Consider the following 13,496-nt stretch of genomic DNA (forward strand, 5'->3'; position numbering starts at 1 on the left):
TCTTCTCACTCAGTGGATATGGTTGACCAGTAAAGTCGTTTCTGTCCTTCATCTCCTGAATGAGAGCAGAAGAAGATCTTCAAACCGTGAACCACCAATTGCGGGCTGCTGGAGCTCTGTGAACTGGCTCAAGGTCACCAAATAAGGCCCCGGCACTTTCCAAGCGGCACCCTCCCAAGCACTCTCACTGTCTGCATCCCAAAGCTTTGTCCGCACATCAAACGGCAGAGCCTCAACACATAGTGAATGCATCGTATATCCCCTTCTCAACGAACTATACACTGCCAAAAGGATGTTGCAAACCATTATAGTGCGTCTGACATTCTCAGAGAATAGCCATGCTTTCCAGGGACTTAGTGAGCTTGGTAGTTGAGTTGGTGCATTCTGCCATAATTTATGGGTAAGAGCCCACATCTTTTCATTGTCGCGTCCGATTTCATCTTCTTTTAGGTCGTGGCACTCCAGGAGACGGATTATTTGCGCGAGGCTTATGGCTTGTGCGTATGCCAGCGTGTCTGCGAATGTGCTGGTGCATTTGGAAAGACGAAGGAGGCGTCTGATTGTCAGGCGGAGGGCATTGAGGCGACTATCAGCGAGATAATCGCCCGCGATGTGATAGCTGTAGCAGACATCGCGAACTTGTTTGAGTGGTGGTGGTAGTGTGGGATCATATAGTGCAGAATGAATGAAGGAGGTCTTGCCATGCTCAGCAAACTGGCCAGGAAAGGTTCGAAGCATGTCCGACAAGTGGTGAAGCGTTTCCTGGTCAAACACCCGCACAATCTCCAGATGCAATGGATTAAAGATTTGGATACCATTATGCATGGACTTGCTCATGACTCCAAGACCATGTAATCTTGCCAAGTCTGATTCCGCCAGAGGAGGTCGAGAGCCATCATAGTAATCATTAGAGAGGACTTGTCGAATGAAGATCTGTAGCCTTGTGTCCAGGACGCCATGGAGCAATAAACGTGACAAGCTCTGAGATCTCTGTTCTTCCTTGAGCTTTCGAGCTTTGAAAACACTTTTGAGTGTCTCTTTGTGGATAACCAGAGGCGCAGGGGCTGGCTCATTGGTGTACCGACAGGGAATGCGCCTGGTGGAGCATCTCTCGCAGCAGGGACTCGCGAGATTGCAGCGCCGTCGGGCTTTGACGCAAGCTTGGCACGATCTCTGTAAAAAGCCCATTCTGCATTGGCCTTTATGTGTACTAATCGATGACTACGGATGGGAAGAGAATGTTTCTTTGATGAGGGAATACTCGAACGATGCTTGACTAATCATCAGCAGCAGATACGCGTGTCCCCAAAAAGGACTAGCCTCCACCTGATAGTCCAAAATAGTTTAGCTTCCACCTGCTGGCTAAAAGAGGCTTAGACTCCACCATCTTCACGACGAGATGAGCTTGGATCGAGGCCATGATGATGAAATGTCTCGATGCTGAGAAATCATTTGCATCTGATTATATATTTTACTGAGCTTGGAGTCTATAAGTATTCCAGGCATTTCCAGGCATTTCCAGTCATGTAGCAACATCGCCAAACACAATTGACCTGCATTTGCAACTCAAACATCTACTTACCCTACATCTTTTATTTTATCCCAACTTTCACAATGTCTACTGAAATCAAGAACGTCATGGTCCTCGGAGTGAGTCTCTCTTCTTACATCCGCTTGGGACATTGAATTACTGGCTAACAAAGACAATAGGGTCGCGGAAATCTCGGGCCATATCTCATTAGAGCACTTGTCAAAGCAGGCTTCAGCGTTTCTGTCCTCAGCCGCACTTCATCCAACGTCACAGACTCAATGTTCTTGGATGCTGCAGTTGTCAAGTCCGACTACACTTTCCCGTCTCTTGTTGACGTCTTTACGGGACAAGATGCTGTTATCTCTACCCTTTCGACCGCCAATATCGCAGAGCAAAAGATCGTCATTGACGCTGTTGCAGCTGCAAAGGTCAAGCGATTCATGCCAAGCGAGTTTGGGAGCGATACATCCGTCGATGGTCTGGAAAAGATGGCGCCTTTCCTTAAGGGGAAACAAGACGTTATGGACTACGTTAAGTCTAAAGAAGCAGACGGGCTGTCTTGGACAGCGATTTTCACTGGTCCTTGGATTGACTGGGTAAGTCTGTGGACTATAAATAAGCAGAGCAAAGGAATATTCTGACCAATTATTAGATGCTGGTCGAAGGTAAAGGACTACTTTGCTTAGACGTCAAGACCAAAACTGGTGAGCTTGTCGACTCAGGCGAACCAAAGTTCACCACTACGACCGCGTCACAGGTCGGCCAAGCTACAGCTGCTGCACTCCTCCGTTCAGATAAAACCAAGAATGAGTATGTTCATGTCGCATCCTATAATACTTCTCAGAACCAAGTCATCGAGGCTCTCGAGAGAATGTCAGGCACTAAGTTCCAACTCGAGAACTTGGACAACAAGGACTTGTACGCTCGCGCAACAAAGCATATCGAGGAAGGCAATTGGGGCAGAGGGTACTATGAGCTGGCTACAGCAACTGTCTACAGCGATGCGCCTGTTACATATTTCCCTGACAAAGCGGCTCATTGGATGAAAGTGCTTGGTCTGGCTCAGGACGAGACCTTTGATGAAATGATCTCCCGTGTTTTAAAGACTGTTTGAGTCTAGGACATAATGCATAGGAGACAGGATCATGAGACGTCACGTGGTATGGTTATATACCTCGGCATATAAAACGGCCTCACCGCCATTGCCAAGCCAATACACCACGGCATTCCCGAACATTGCACCAGGATACAAATATCATCAATAGTATTCATTGTTCATATCTCCTGTGTTATTCATGGAGACTATCATGCGAAAATCATGCAAAGCTATATGCCGTAACCAACCCATCCCAACCGTTATTCATTTCCATTTAGTGCCAGAGAGCATCGTTAGGCTTGATGCCCTTCTCCTTGCAGTGGTCGTAATACAACTTGGAGAAGCTGAAGAGATCAAGAGTGAACTTCAAGGTATCATCGTCATTGAGGAACTCAATGCTACCAGTGATGGTAAACACGATATCAGTGTCGTCCTGGACAGACAAGGTGTGGATAACGCCGGGGTTCTCGCAAACCCAATCTCCAGGTCGGGCAACCCAGTCGTATCTGGATCGCGATAGATTAGCATCTCAATCTCGTACAAGGTTAGGGGACGGGGGGAAAAATACTCCTTGTAGCCCCATTCTCCTGACATGGTGATGGCTGTAACGGTACCACGATGTCGGTGCTTGCCCAGGCTGGCAGCGACCTTTGATCGAAGGCCGACGACGAAAGTACCCGTCCTGTTCTCCATGCGCATGGGCTTCAGCTCAATGGGTCCGATCCAGGGAAACCAGAGCGTATCGGTCTTTGCGTTGATATAGACATCGGGGGCGCTGTACTTGTCGACAAACGCAAGCTCATCCCGCTCGTGCTCGTTGAGGGCGGAGCCATCCTCCTTGGGTCGCTCGGGAAGCTTGGAGACGGGCTCGGGGACGAGATCGGGAGTAGTAGTTGAAGGAGCCATTGCTATAATTTGGGTGAGGCGTCAATATGTTGTGCAGTAGTAAAAAAGTGTAATAGAAGGTTTGAGTGCCAAGTTGTACTACGGGCCGTTCCTGGGCTGGATTTATTAAATGCAATTTTGTAAAGCTGTCAGGACCCTTGAGGCGAATGAAGGAGCGGAGCCGATGAGGGGAAAGGATGACTATTGATGGCGAGACGATTGGTTGCGCTTGTGGGCATTCGAAACGCGTTGTCCGCGGTGTAAATCCTTAGTCTCGGGGCATACCGCCATTTCGAGTACTAGACTGCCTCTGACTCGCGATAGCTCTACTCATCTGGAAGGATAGCCCGCTTCCCGCCCACAAACCGCCCATAGTCTCAACGGCTTCTGAACTCTAGGGGTCTTTAGGCATTAAAAGCTGCTTTATTTGTGAGGAACGGTGATATGCTAGCGGAGTTTGAGAGGCGAAACTGTGGTTTTGCCTGGAGGTGACGATCTTGTCTGCATGAAGCCTCATCATGCAACGTCAAGCACAGACCGCATCCCGTTCTGCGCGCCCCTGACGCTTATCTTCCTCTTCTGGCAGAAGGATTCAGGCAAACTCCACAGACGGTGTTTGCCGTTCACGTACTGTACAAGAGAATTGCGGTAAGTGTAGCATCGTTTTTTGACTAGGCCGTAACCCACTGGCTGGTCCACTGGTCTAAACCGTTCCGAAACTAGACGACCCCAGATCCGCTGCGACGTTGGAGGTCGCGCTTTGATGAGACTTGAGAGGAAGAAAGGTAGAAAATGCCGTTGTGCCAAGGAGCCAAGGTGGTGCCGTGGTGGCATACCCGATTATTCGGAATATTTTATCTCTATTATGTATAAATGATAACTGATTGGAGGATTCGGGGCGATTGGGTAAGAGGATTGGATACCTTGTTTAGACGCGCTGGCGCGGTGAGCAAAGACCCTGAACCAACAGCCAAGCCGACGCATTGCAAGATACACACACTTTCACAGGGGTTCAGTCCTTGCTTTTTACGCTCGATCTCTCTCTTTTCTTCATCCGGCCCAGGCCCTTGGGATCCTCAATCTTGGGTTCTGAGATCGTCACCGAAGCAAAACCTCGCATTGCTACCTTACAGTTGGGCCTGAAGCTAGCCTAGCCTACCTCGCCCCCCCGGAAGTCCGGTATCCGCTGGGCTAGTAGGGGAAGCCCTTCTTTTGTGGTTGCGGCACGACACCCGCGTAACTACCGTCTCCCCCCGCGCGGCCTCCGCGGCAGATTCTGGGTCTTGTTAATTTTGCTTAGCCTTACGAGCTGATGCGGGAGCGAACCCGTGTTGATGCTATCGATGTTTAGCGCGGGTTATGGCGCCAGCGCAGAGAAGCGTCTGCCTCACTATTACACTAGGTAAGGTATCTGCAAAAAGAAAAGTTAAAAGAGTCAGAAGATGCTGACATGCCACGTGAAGATTACTCGCAGATTGAGTTCTGCGAGATGGTCCACCCTCGATATTAACTGTCAAACAATGACAAGGTTTGGGGTCACTGACACTTGTGGAATCTCGATGTGACAATGCACCTCATCTTATCCAAGTGAATCCTTCGAGTGTGCCCAGAGATTACCCGCAGAGCCCAGAGCCAACCTTGCCGCTACCAACTTGGCAGTGAAGAACCAAACCGAGAACGGGATAACCAAGTCATGTCCTAAAAACGCCGGTGGACCAGTCGAATGTCACATTGTGGAACCGACTAGTCTGCTAGCCCGACTCCTTAGACCTCATCCAGCGACGATCACAACCGTTGAGGCCTACAAGCGCGCTTTGAAGTTCACCCAAGTTGTATTTTTTTACGAGGGGACCTTGACACGATCATCGCAGGCTTTGAAGCTACCTGCGTTCCCCTTTAGTTCCCAGGTCCACATACCGGTTCGTTTCGAATAGATAAATTAAAATGTTTCCTTTCGGGGAACTCTTTCCCTCCCCCCCCCCTGGCGTAATTATACATATCTCTCGCATTGTATCCATCCTCTCGGGTTCGCGTTGGTCCTTTCGCTCTTCTCGTCATCTCTCTCTTTTCCCATCTCCAAACTTTGATCTGTATGGTTGGGCTGCCCCCCCTCTGGTTCTTGACGAACTGAGTGAGCAATAAGCTTTGCAAACCTTGATTCGCGGAGGTATTTGCTCTTTTTTGCTGTTTGCCTCCGTGGACGGGGGGATACGGCGAAGATGGAGTCTAAGCAGACGGACCTTTGGGTCGTGCTGTTTGTCACTTTTGCTGCTGCGACTATCATTACTATCCTTCGGTTGTTGAGTCGTCGGCTCAAGAGGATTCCATTGTCTTGGGACGATTACTTTGCTCTTTGTGGATATGTGAGTTTTTTGAGCTGCTGTGAGTGAGGTTGTTAGTGCTGACAATTTTAAGGCCATTTCTGTTGGTTGGATCATTATTATTCCCTACTGTAGGTTCCCGCACAACGACCAACGACCGATATCGATACTAACACTACCAAGGGGTCAATCATGGTCTTGGACTACATATTACGGATGTCACAAAAATGAGGAACATTACATTGGAAGATGCATTGTATCAATCGAAACTTCTCCTCTTCATCGCCGAGCTCTTCTACGCCTTCGGTCTATTCTTCGCCAAAGTCTCGATTCTCAGTCTCTACTGGCGCATGTTCCGGGTCAGCAATATCCGACTCCCAATTCAAATCCTCTTCGGATGCGCCATCGTCTGGATCATCTTCCGAGTATGTACATCACGATCAATCAAGGCTTCTAGGCTAATTGGTAATAGATCTTCATGGGTATTTTTCATTGTGTTCCCGTCGATGCGTTCTGGGATTCCAAGGCAGGCGGTTACTGCGCCATCGAGGATAAGAAGTTCTTCTTTGGCACGACGCTGGTACACGCTGCCATTGACATTGCTATCTTGATCCTGCCAATGTGGCAGATTGGAAAATTGCAACTGCCCATGATCCAGAAGGCTGGTATCATGGTCATGTTTACCTTTGGGTTCTTGTAAGTGACATTTACATTGGGCCAATTGATGGAGTTACTGACAGAACCAGCATTTGCGCTGCCGCTATCCGACTTATTGTCGCTGCTCGCGTCTTTAATGACAAGTCCGCAGATTTGACTTGGAATATTTGCGACATTGTCATCTGGGCAACAGTCGAGGTCAATCTGATCAACGTTTCCGGTACGCCCCAATTCGAACTACTCACTCAACGATATCTAACATGTACAGCCTCACTGCCCACGATTCGACCCGCGTGCACGTACATCTTCACCTGCACGCATCCCCGAACCCGAACAGGCGCCAGCTCAGGGAGTTACCCCAACAGCTACGGCCGCAGTCAAACCAAGCAATCCATCCGTCTCGACACCATCAACAAATCCACGCCCAACGACGAATCTTCCTCAACACACCAACTCGCCGAGTCCGACGACGGCGGTGGTCGAGGCTCAGTGTCAGACTTTGAGAGCCACGCCATCGACCGGTTCAGACCAGCGGGCAACAAGTACACATCTACAGTCACGGGTCAAAGTCCAGGCACTGGAGAATTCGGCGCAAACTTTGGTGGTATTCTCGTCAAGAATGAGACGACGGTTCACGTTTCCAAACACTGATCAAACTGGTACAACGAACTTGAATTAGAATGGAGTCTTGGAAAAGCGATGTTATGGATATACCTTGTAACTTAGAGTACAGTAAAATAATTAATAGCGATGATCGAGGCATTTGGACCCAGATACTAGGAACCATTCCAACCAATCGCAACCTGGGCGTGATGATTTTGGTGACATTAGTGGATGGGCCCCTGCGTCTCAAGCGTCGACTCTAGGATTGATCCGCCGTGTCTCGTCTCAGCACCAAAGCAGGTTTTCTCCAGCGCCGAATCCACTGAAGAAATGTCACGGATCATTCCGTTGCAGATTCTCAGAGACTGTTTTCGTACCCATCTCCACTGCCAGCGACATGTCTCGTCTGTTAGACCCCACGCATCCGTAACTATTTGACCCGTTCAGTTCCACAAACCTCAGTCCGTGGACGCTTAAGCTTCGGGCGGCTGTCACCAAAAATGTCATTCTACGCATTGACTTTTGCACTGACGTTACCAAAAAGTCTAGAACTTGATAAACTGAGGCTGACGATATGACACTGCAAGGTCAACACCGTTCTTGCTCTAGTGAACCTCACTTTTGCTTTTTCCACGTGCATCTCAGCGTAGTCCTGCGTCTGCGACCAGACAAACTCAATATCCAATAAGAAACAGTACCCTGATGGCGATCAGACGCATCAAGGTAGCATCGTGTCTTTTTGGTGACGGTCTCGGAAGTTGGCAAGAAATACTCCGGAACTTCCGCCAATGTGAGCGACATGGCACCATTTGCGCTAAATGCGTCGGAGACAGGGTCAGGGCTTCGGCACTTGAGGACTGAAGTGAGGGGAAGCGAAGCCGCGATATTGGGAGAACGCCAAATATTGGGTTTAGCAGTCGATAACGGCTGCGCTATAGTTTCAGCTGGTTCTTGGCATTTTAACGAGGTTGGTGGCGTAGAAAGAGTTCAAAGACTGCCGGACCAAGCTTTTAGGTGCCGTCAAGTTGCCTAAGTGATGTTAACAGGGGTTTCTTGGGAAAAGACATCTTGACAACGGAACTACACCGACTACTAGCCGCTCTGAAACATGATCGGCATGCAACCTCTGGCATTGAAACCAGAATGCCGATATCAGAGGTATCACAAGATCGGGCAGAAACACGATTGGGAAAGTGATAGTTTATGTTACTGATCGCATATCGTGGTTCGCCGAGACCTGCAACCCTGTCTTGAGAAACTTACCCTGTTGCGAACTTCAGGCTAACTTTATTTACCCAGCAATTCACTTACAATGCCAGAGGAACAGCACACCTCTCCAGGCAATAATGACTTATGTAGTTCTTTGAATAAAAGTCAAATCTCCGTCCTGCAGGTGTCATCCTATTTGAGCCTTGGCTGCTTATTCGTGATGTCATCCCGCGCCCTTTGGAGAACATAGACTGGGCGGAACTGCGCTCTAATCGCCTTTAAACAGATGCTCGATGAATGAACAATACCTGCTTTTTTCATCATCTAGCACGAGACCTGCGATTTATTGCTGGAACATCTACACTTTGTGATTTATCCGCGCTACTATATACTCCTATCTTGACCGATTATGGCACCTTCAAGGGCAACGCTCTCAAAGAGAGGAGAGGTATTCGCGACACCAACGAGCAAGATGCCGATGCTGGATGTAGTCAACGACCTATGGCACGCAGAAACAAACCCTGAAGGATACATCAGTCTCGGAGTCGCTGAGAATGTATATGCTCAATTGGGACACTAATGATGCAAGACTGATACCTAGCAGACATTGATGCACAAAGAACTGATTCAACACATCACCCAGAATGTATTTACTCGACAACGACGACAGAAGTATCAGTTATGCTGACAGCCAGTAGTTCAGTCTCGATAGTCATGCTCTAACAGCCGGTGATGGGTTCGCTGGCTCTCATCGTCTACGAAATACCCTCGCAAGATTCATCAACCGCCACTTCAGCCCATTTGAAGACATCTCCAAAGATCAAGTCATTGTCACCTCGGGTGTAGGCCAGGCAATCGAGCTCAGTGGCTTCGCGCTCTGCGACAAAGGTGATGGCGTTTTGCTTTCGCGACCGCACTATGGAAACTTCCCTATCGATCTGAGCTATAGAGTTGAGTGAGTCAACATCTGACTTTACTGGCTGTAGCAGGTTTAGTCTATCTAACCGTTTATAGAGCCAAGATTGTCGGTGTCTCATTTGGAGATGTAGATCCCTTTAGTATTGAGACGGTTACTTATTATGAGAAAGCCTTGGAAGAAGCTGAAAAGCAAGGAATCCGGGTCAGAGTGTTCTTGCTATGCAACCCCCATAACCCCTTAGGTGAGTATGTACTTATTCTTATTGTAACTTCTTCTAATCGTGCCTCAGGTCGATGTTATACCCCCGAGGTTCTGAAAGCGTATATGCAATTCTGCCAGAAGCATAACCTACACCTCATCAGTGACGAGGTATATGCTCTGTCGGTCTGGAAGAACCCAGAAGCCCCTGGCGCACCGGACTTTACTTCAGCTTTGGCTGTCAACTCGGATGGCCTGATTGATAGAGATCTGCTGCATGTCCTATGGGGAATGGGCAAGGTATGGCACTGCATAGCCAAGGAGTTGAGAGACACTGACGTCTTGATAGGACTTTGGCTCCTGCGGTCTCAGGATAGGCTGCCTCATCAGTCGAAATGAAGCGTTTCTACGAGCTTGCGAAGCAAACTCTTACTTCTCTGGCCCTTCATCTCTAGCTGACCTCGCGACCGCACGTGTTCTTTCCGACGATGCATTTATCGAGAACTACGTTAAGACAAATCGATTCCGACTGGCAGAGAACTATGAGCTGACAACCGAGTTTCTCAAGAGTCGAAAGATTCCCTACAAACAAGGATCCAATGCGGGATTGTTCGTCTGGGCTGATCTATTCCAGCCCTTGCGCGCACAGATCGACGTTACTTTGCAGAAAGAACACAGAGAAGATCTTGACAGAGGACAGAGGACTCTTGAATCGAGTCTGCAAGACACCTTGTTAAAGCACAAGATCTTCTTGGCTCTCGGTGCTGATTTTGGAAGCGATGTACCTGGCTGGTTTCGAATCGTGTTTGCTCATGAAAAGACATATCTGCACTTGGGTCTGGGGCGCATGATCAAAGCTATTGAAGCTTTCCGTGGTCAGCTTGAGTAGATAAGAGGTAAATGATCACACGGCAGGAATTTTAATGTGTCAAGAGCTTTATCCTTATACCTCGATTAGCTCTACCTAACGCTCAGACAGGTGAAGTGGCATGCATTTACGAGATTCCGAGTGTCTTTTCCTCTGCACGCATTGACTTGTACGCGTCAATCCACCACTTATGAATAGGTTTATCTCCCTTCCACGTCCCATCAGGCCCTAGCTCATCCCATGGCTTGGGACTGAGAATGTAATGAACGTTCTTTACCTTGTCATCGCGCCATATGGCTCCGTGCACGCTTGGATCCCGCATCGTCTTCAAGGCGTTGTAGATATACGGTAGCGCTACCCAACGACCTTTGAAGAGATCTGCCAAGAGGTCCTGATCTGGGAATTGATAATCGAGACCAGCCTCATTCAGCTTTGTGACGATCTGATCGAAAATGACTTTCGATGGGTTTATGACTAAGAGTCCGCTGTTGAGCTTGCCCAAACCCGATGAGTTATCTGCTCCAGTAGTTTGTGCTGTGTCCGGTGAAACGTGCTGGGTTGTCAGGGCGCAATTCTCAGGTTTCCAATTCGGCGGGTAGTGCGGCTTTCGTAGTGGATTACAAGTGCATGCATGACAAGCAGCAAAGACTCTTTTGCTGCGCTCTGTATCTCCAGATCCGCTTAATAACGGGAAATCGAGATCAAGGTCCATGAGCTCATCCATGCTCTGGAGAGGAAGCATATCCGAGTCAAGTAGGACTATTCGTGAGTAGTCTGTAAGTGAGAAGGCGATCAGCTTCGTCCAGCACTCGTTGAATCGTGGATCATCGGTGTATTCCTTTGCTGTTGTTGGAGCGAGTCGTGGTACTTGGAGGGCTGCTACACCCCGGCGCTTGAGAGACTCGACGCTGGCTTGAGATAATGTGCTGGTGTATAGAACCAGCAGCGGGTACTTTGACTTGACACATCTCAGACGATAGTTGAGCGTCAGCACGCCCTTGAGATAATCATCATTCGTCACCAACGTTGCCCAGACTGGATGATAGTCAGTCAATGAAATCGGGAAGTCCAACCATACGTTCAAGCAATCACCGACCTTTTGAGGGTAGAGTTGCAGTATTCTCAGAAACCATTGTAACCGGGATAAATTAGAGATCTCCGAAAGTGAATACAAATTAAAGAGCTTCGACAGAAAAGATCAATTGCTCATCGGTCCAGGGAAGAACCCTCATATTATTGAATTGCGGCCGCGTGTTCTTTTATAACCCAGCGTCGGCAGTTCATTAGAGTTTATTGCGCAAACTTAGTACACACGGCTGCCTCGGACGGCAATCGGAGTGGCTTGTTTCTATGGCGATCTCGTACCGAAAGCTGGAACTAACTCCACATCCTTTATGCACCTTTTCCCAAAGTTGGTATTTCCATGTCTAACATTGTCTCAGTGGCAGGAAATGGCGCAGCTGAAAGATGCACTATTGGAGATTATCTCTTGGCAATCTCTCACCGATCGCTGGATCCTGCTTGGCATCGGAAGAGCTGGCGTTCGATGTGATCGATAACAGGTTTGCTCTTATGTTTGCAATCAGTGCTGTACCGGAATGGCTGTTTTGCAACGTCGGCCATGACTTTTCCGTAGTAAGGCCGCTGACTAATCTACTGGAAATCATTACTTCCATCACCATGCGTGCTTATCCTATGCTTCATGCCTAGTTATACCCCGCCCAGGCATCCTCACAACCACATAACCTACACATCCCACCTCATAAAGTCGGAAAATAGGCAGCATGGTGGAAACACAGACAATAGATGATATCGCTGTCTACGAACTTCATAGTGGTACTGGAGAGGGTGCAGATATGGTATTTGGATTCAATGGCTCTTTAATTTCCGTCTCCATATTTCCTAGCAACGGATCGTCTTCAAAAGAGACCCAAGAACACAAAGATCGCCCTCTACAGGACCATTTTATTGATCTCATAGAGAAAGCTACCGCATGTCAGGACGACGGCGAGTATGAGGAGCTTGTGGATGAGGTCCTTGCTGTGATTCTTGACGCTGGGAGACCTCTTTTCCATCAGCTGATATCTTCGCAAGATCAACAGGCTTCGAGGAAATCTCTCCATCATTACCTATTTCCTCCTTCCTTCCACTTCAGTTTGGAGGCCCCTGCTCCCGCAAGCAGTGTCTCTCTCAAAACTATCGACTCCAGCGAAGCATGTACCGCTCTTACCGTCGATCCTGTCTTTGACCAAAGCATAGACGAAGATTTAGAACTCAACCCCGATATACCTCGTTTTACGCCCGAGGATATCTCTGTGACTGAGGTCTTTATACATGGTTCTGGTACTATTACGGCTGCCGTTCGAGTGCAAGGTCAAGAAATGTTCTGCAAGTCGCGTGGCAGAGCAGGCGGACTCTTTGGTACTAGCGAGGCGCGAGAACTCAAATGTCTTAGTGAGATGCTCAAAGCCATCCCAACAGAAACAATAAAGGTTCCCCAGCTTCTCGGCTACATCCAACACAAAGACACCCAGCAGATCCTGGGATTCCTTCGGCAGTGGGTGCCTGGATGCAGACTTAGCGATGTCGTTGCAGCTGCTACAGCTGAGAAACGACAGAAATGGGCATGCCAGATCCGCCAATCTATAGAGCTCCTCCATCAGAATGGATTGATATGGGGAGATGGAAAGCCTAGCAACATCATCATCGACGAGCAAGACAATGCCTGGCTGATTGATTTCGGGGGCGGGTATACACGAGGATGGATTGACGAGGAGCTAGCTGAAACAAGACAAGGAGATGAGCAAGCCTTGCAAAAGATCATTGAATTGCTAAGCGGAGGCGAGGATATGTCTTCAGACCCATAGGGAATCAAAGATCCGAGGAGATACGGAGCTTACATGGTGTCAAGGTTTGATAGTGCAGATCAACGGCAGTTCCTGGCACCCGTACCACTGGGACTCGACGGGCGCTAGGATGATATCCACATTGATTCCTAACGCAAGCCCTCTTCAGAGTCCGAATGGAAGTTAGCGGAGAAATAATGGAGATACACACAGCCAATGTCTTCCATTGCAAAAACGGTAGCCCCTCGCCTAAAGGAAGTGTGAGAATGGCATCTCAAAGGTTGACTGCTGAGCCTTCTGGCACACGTTGTTTTGATGCGCGGGTACCGAATGGCTTACAGCTCAGAAGCGGCATATCACCAA

General features: G+C 48.6%; 7 protein-coding genes; 4 read left to right on the forward strand and 3 right to left on the reverse strand.

Moving 5' to 3' along the window:
* Positions 1–48: 48 nt before the first annotated feature.
* On the reverse strand, positions 49–1,188 carry FFUJ_02200 (uncharacterized protein; the record flags this gene model as incomplete). The annotated part of the gene is made up of 1 exon (XM_023573903.1): positions 49–1,188. One exon carries the CDS (start codon positions 1,186–1,188, stop codon positions 49–51), a length of 1,140 nt encoding a protein of 379 aa, XP_023427348.1.
* Positions 1,189–1,614: 426 nt separating this feature from the next.
* On the forward strand, positions 1,615–2,645 carry FFUJ_02201 (related to 2`-hydroxyisoflavone reductase; the record flags this gene model as incomplete). XM_023573904.1 has 3 exons in its annotated part: positions 1,615–1,650; positions 1,711–2,127; positions 2,184–2,645. The coding sequence occupies 3 exons, from the start codon at positions 1,615–1,617 to the stop codon at positions 2,643–2,645; spliced, it is 915 nt and encodes a 304-aa protein (XP_023427349.1).
* Positions 2,646–2,901: 256 nt separating this feature from the next.
* Positions 2,902–3,533, reverse strand: FFUJ_02202 (uncharacterized protein; the record flags this gene model as incomplete). XM_023573905.1 has 2 exons in its annotated part: positions 2,902–3,133; positions 3,196–3,533. 2 exons carry the CDS (start codon positions 3,531–3,533, stop codon positions 2,902–2,904), a joined length of 570 nt encoding a protein of 189 aa, XP_023427350.1.
* A 2,198-nt stretch (positions 3,534–5,731) lies between these two features.
* On the forward strand, positions 5,732–7,141 carry FFUJ_02203 (related to integral membrane protein; the record flags this gene model as incomplete). XM_023573906.1 has 6 exons in its annotated part: positions 5,732–5,875; positions 5,928–5,964; positions 6,017–6,258; positions 6,306–6,529; positions 6,580–6,710; positions 6,759–7,141. 6 exons carry the CDS (start codon positions 5,732–5,734, stop codon positions 7,139–7,141), a joined length of 1,161 nt encoding a protein of 386 aa, XP_023427351.1.
* Positions 7,142–8,711: 1,570 nt separating this feature from the next.
* FFUJ_02204 (related to 1-aminocyclopropane-1-carboxylate synthase) lies at positions 8,712–10,308 on the forward strand (the record flags this gene model as incomplete). XM_023573908.1 has 6 exons in its annotated part: positions 8,712–8,858; positions 8,907–8,948; positions 9,001–9,257; positions 9,317–9,462; positions 9,511–9,719; positions 9,769–10,308. 6 exons carry the CDS (start codon positions 8,712–8,714, stop codon positions 10,306–10,308), a joined length of 1,341 nt encoding a protein of 446 aa, XP_023427352.1.
* A 106-nt stretch (positions 10,309–10,414) lies between these two features.
* On the reverse strand, positions 10,415–11,420 carry FFUJ_02205 (related to galactinol synthase; the record flags this gene model as incomplete). XM_023573909.1 has 2 exons in its annotated part: positions 10,415–11,322; positions 11,384–11,420. 2 exons carry the CDS (start codon positions 11,418–11,420, stop codon positions 10,415–10,417), a joined length of 945 nt encoding a protein of 314 aa, XP_023427353.1.
* Positions 11,421–12,071: 651 nt separating this feature from the next.
* On the forward strand, positions 12,072–13,154 carry FFUJ_02206 (uncharacterized protein; the record flags this gene model as incomplete). Its single annotated transcript, XM_023573910.1, has 1 exon — positions 12,072–13,154. The coding sequence occupies one exon, from the start codon at positions 12,072–12,074 to the stop codon at positions 13,152–13,154; it is 1,083 nt and encodes a 360-aa protein (XP_023427354.1).
* Between the last annotated feature and the right edge of the window lie 342 nt (positions 13,155–13,496).

Source organism: Fusarium fujikuroi, chromosome FFUJ_chr03, assembly GCF_900079805.1.
Source record: "Fusarium fujikuroi IMI 58289 draft genome, chromosome FFUJ_chr03".
Lineage (NCBI taxonomy): Eukaryota > Fungi > Ascomycota > Sordariomycetes > Hypocreales > Nectriaceae > Fusarium > Fusarium fujikuroi.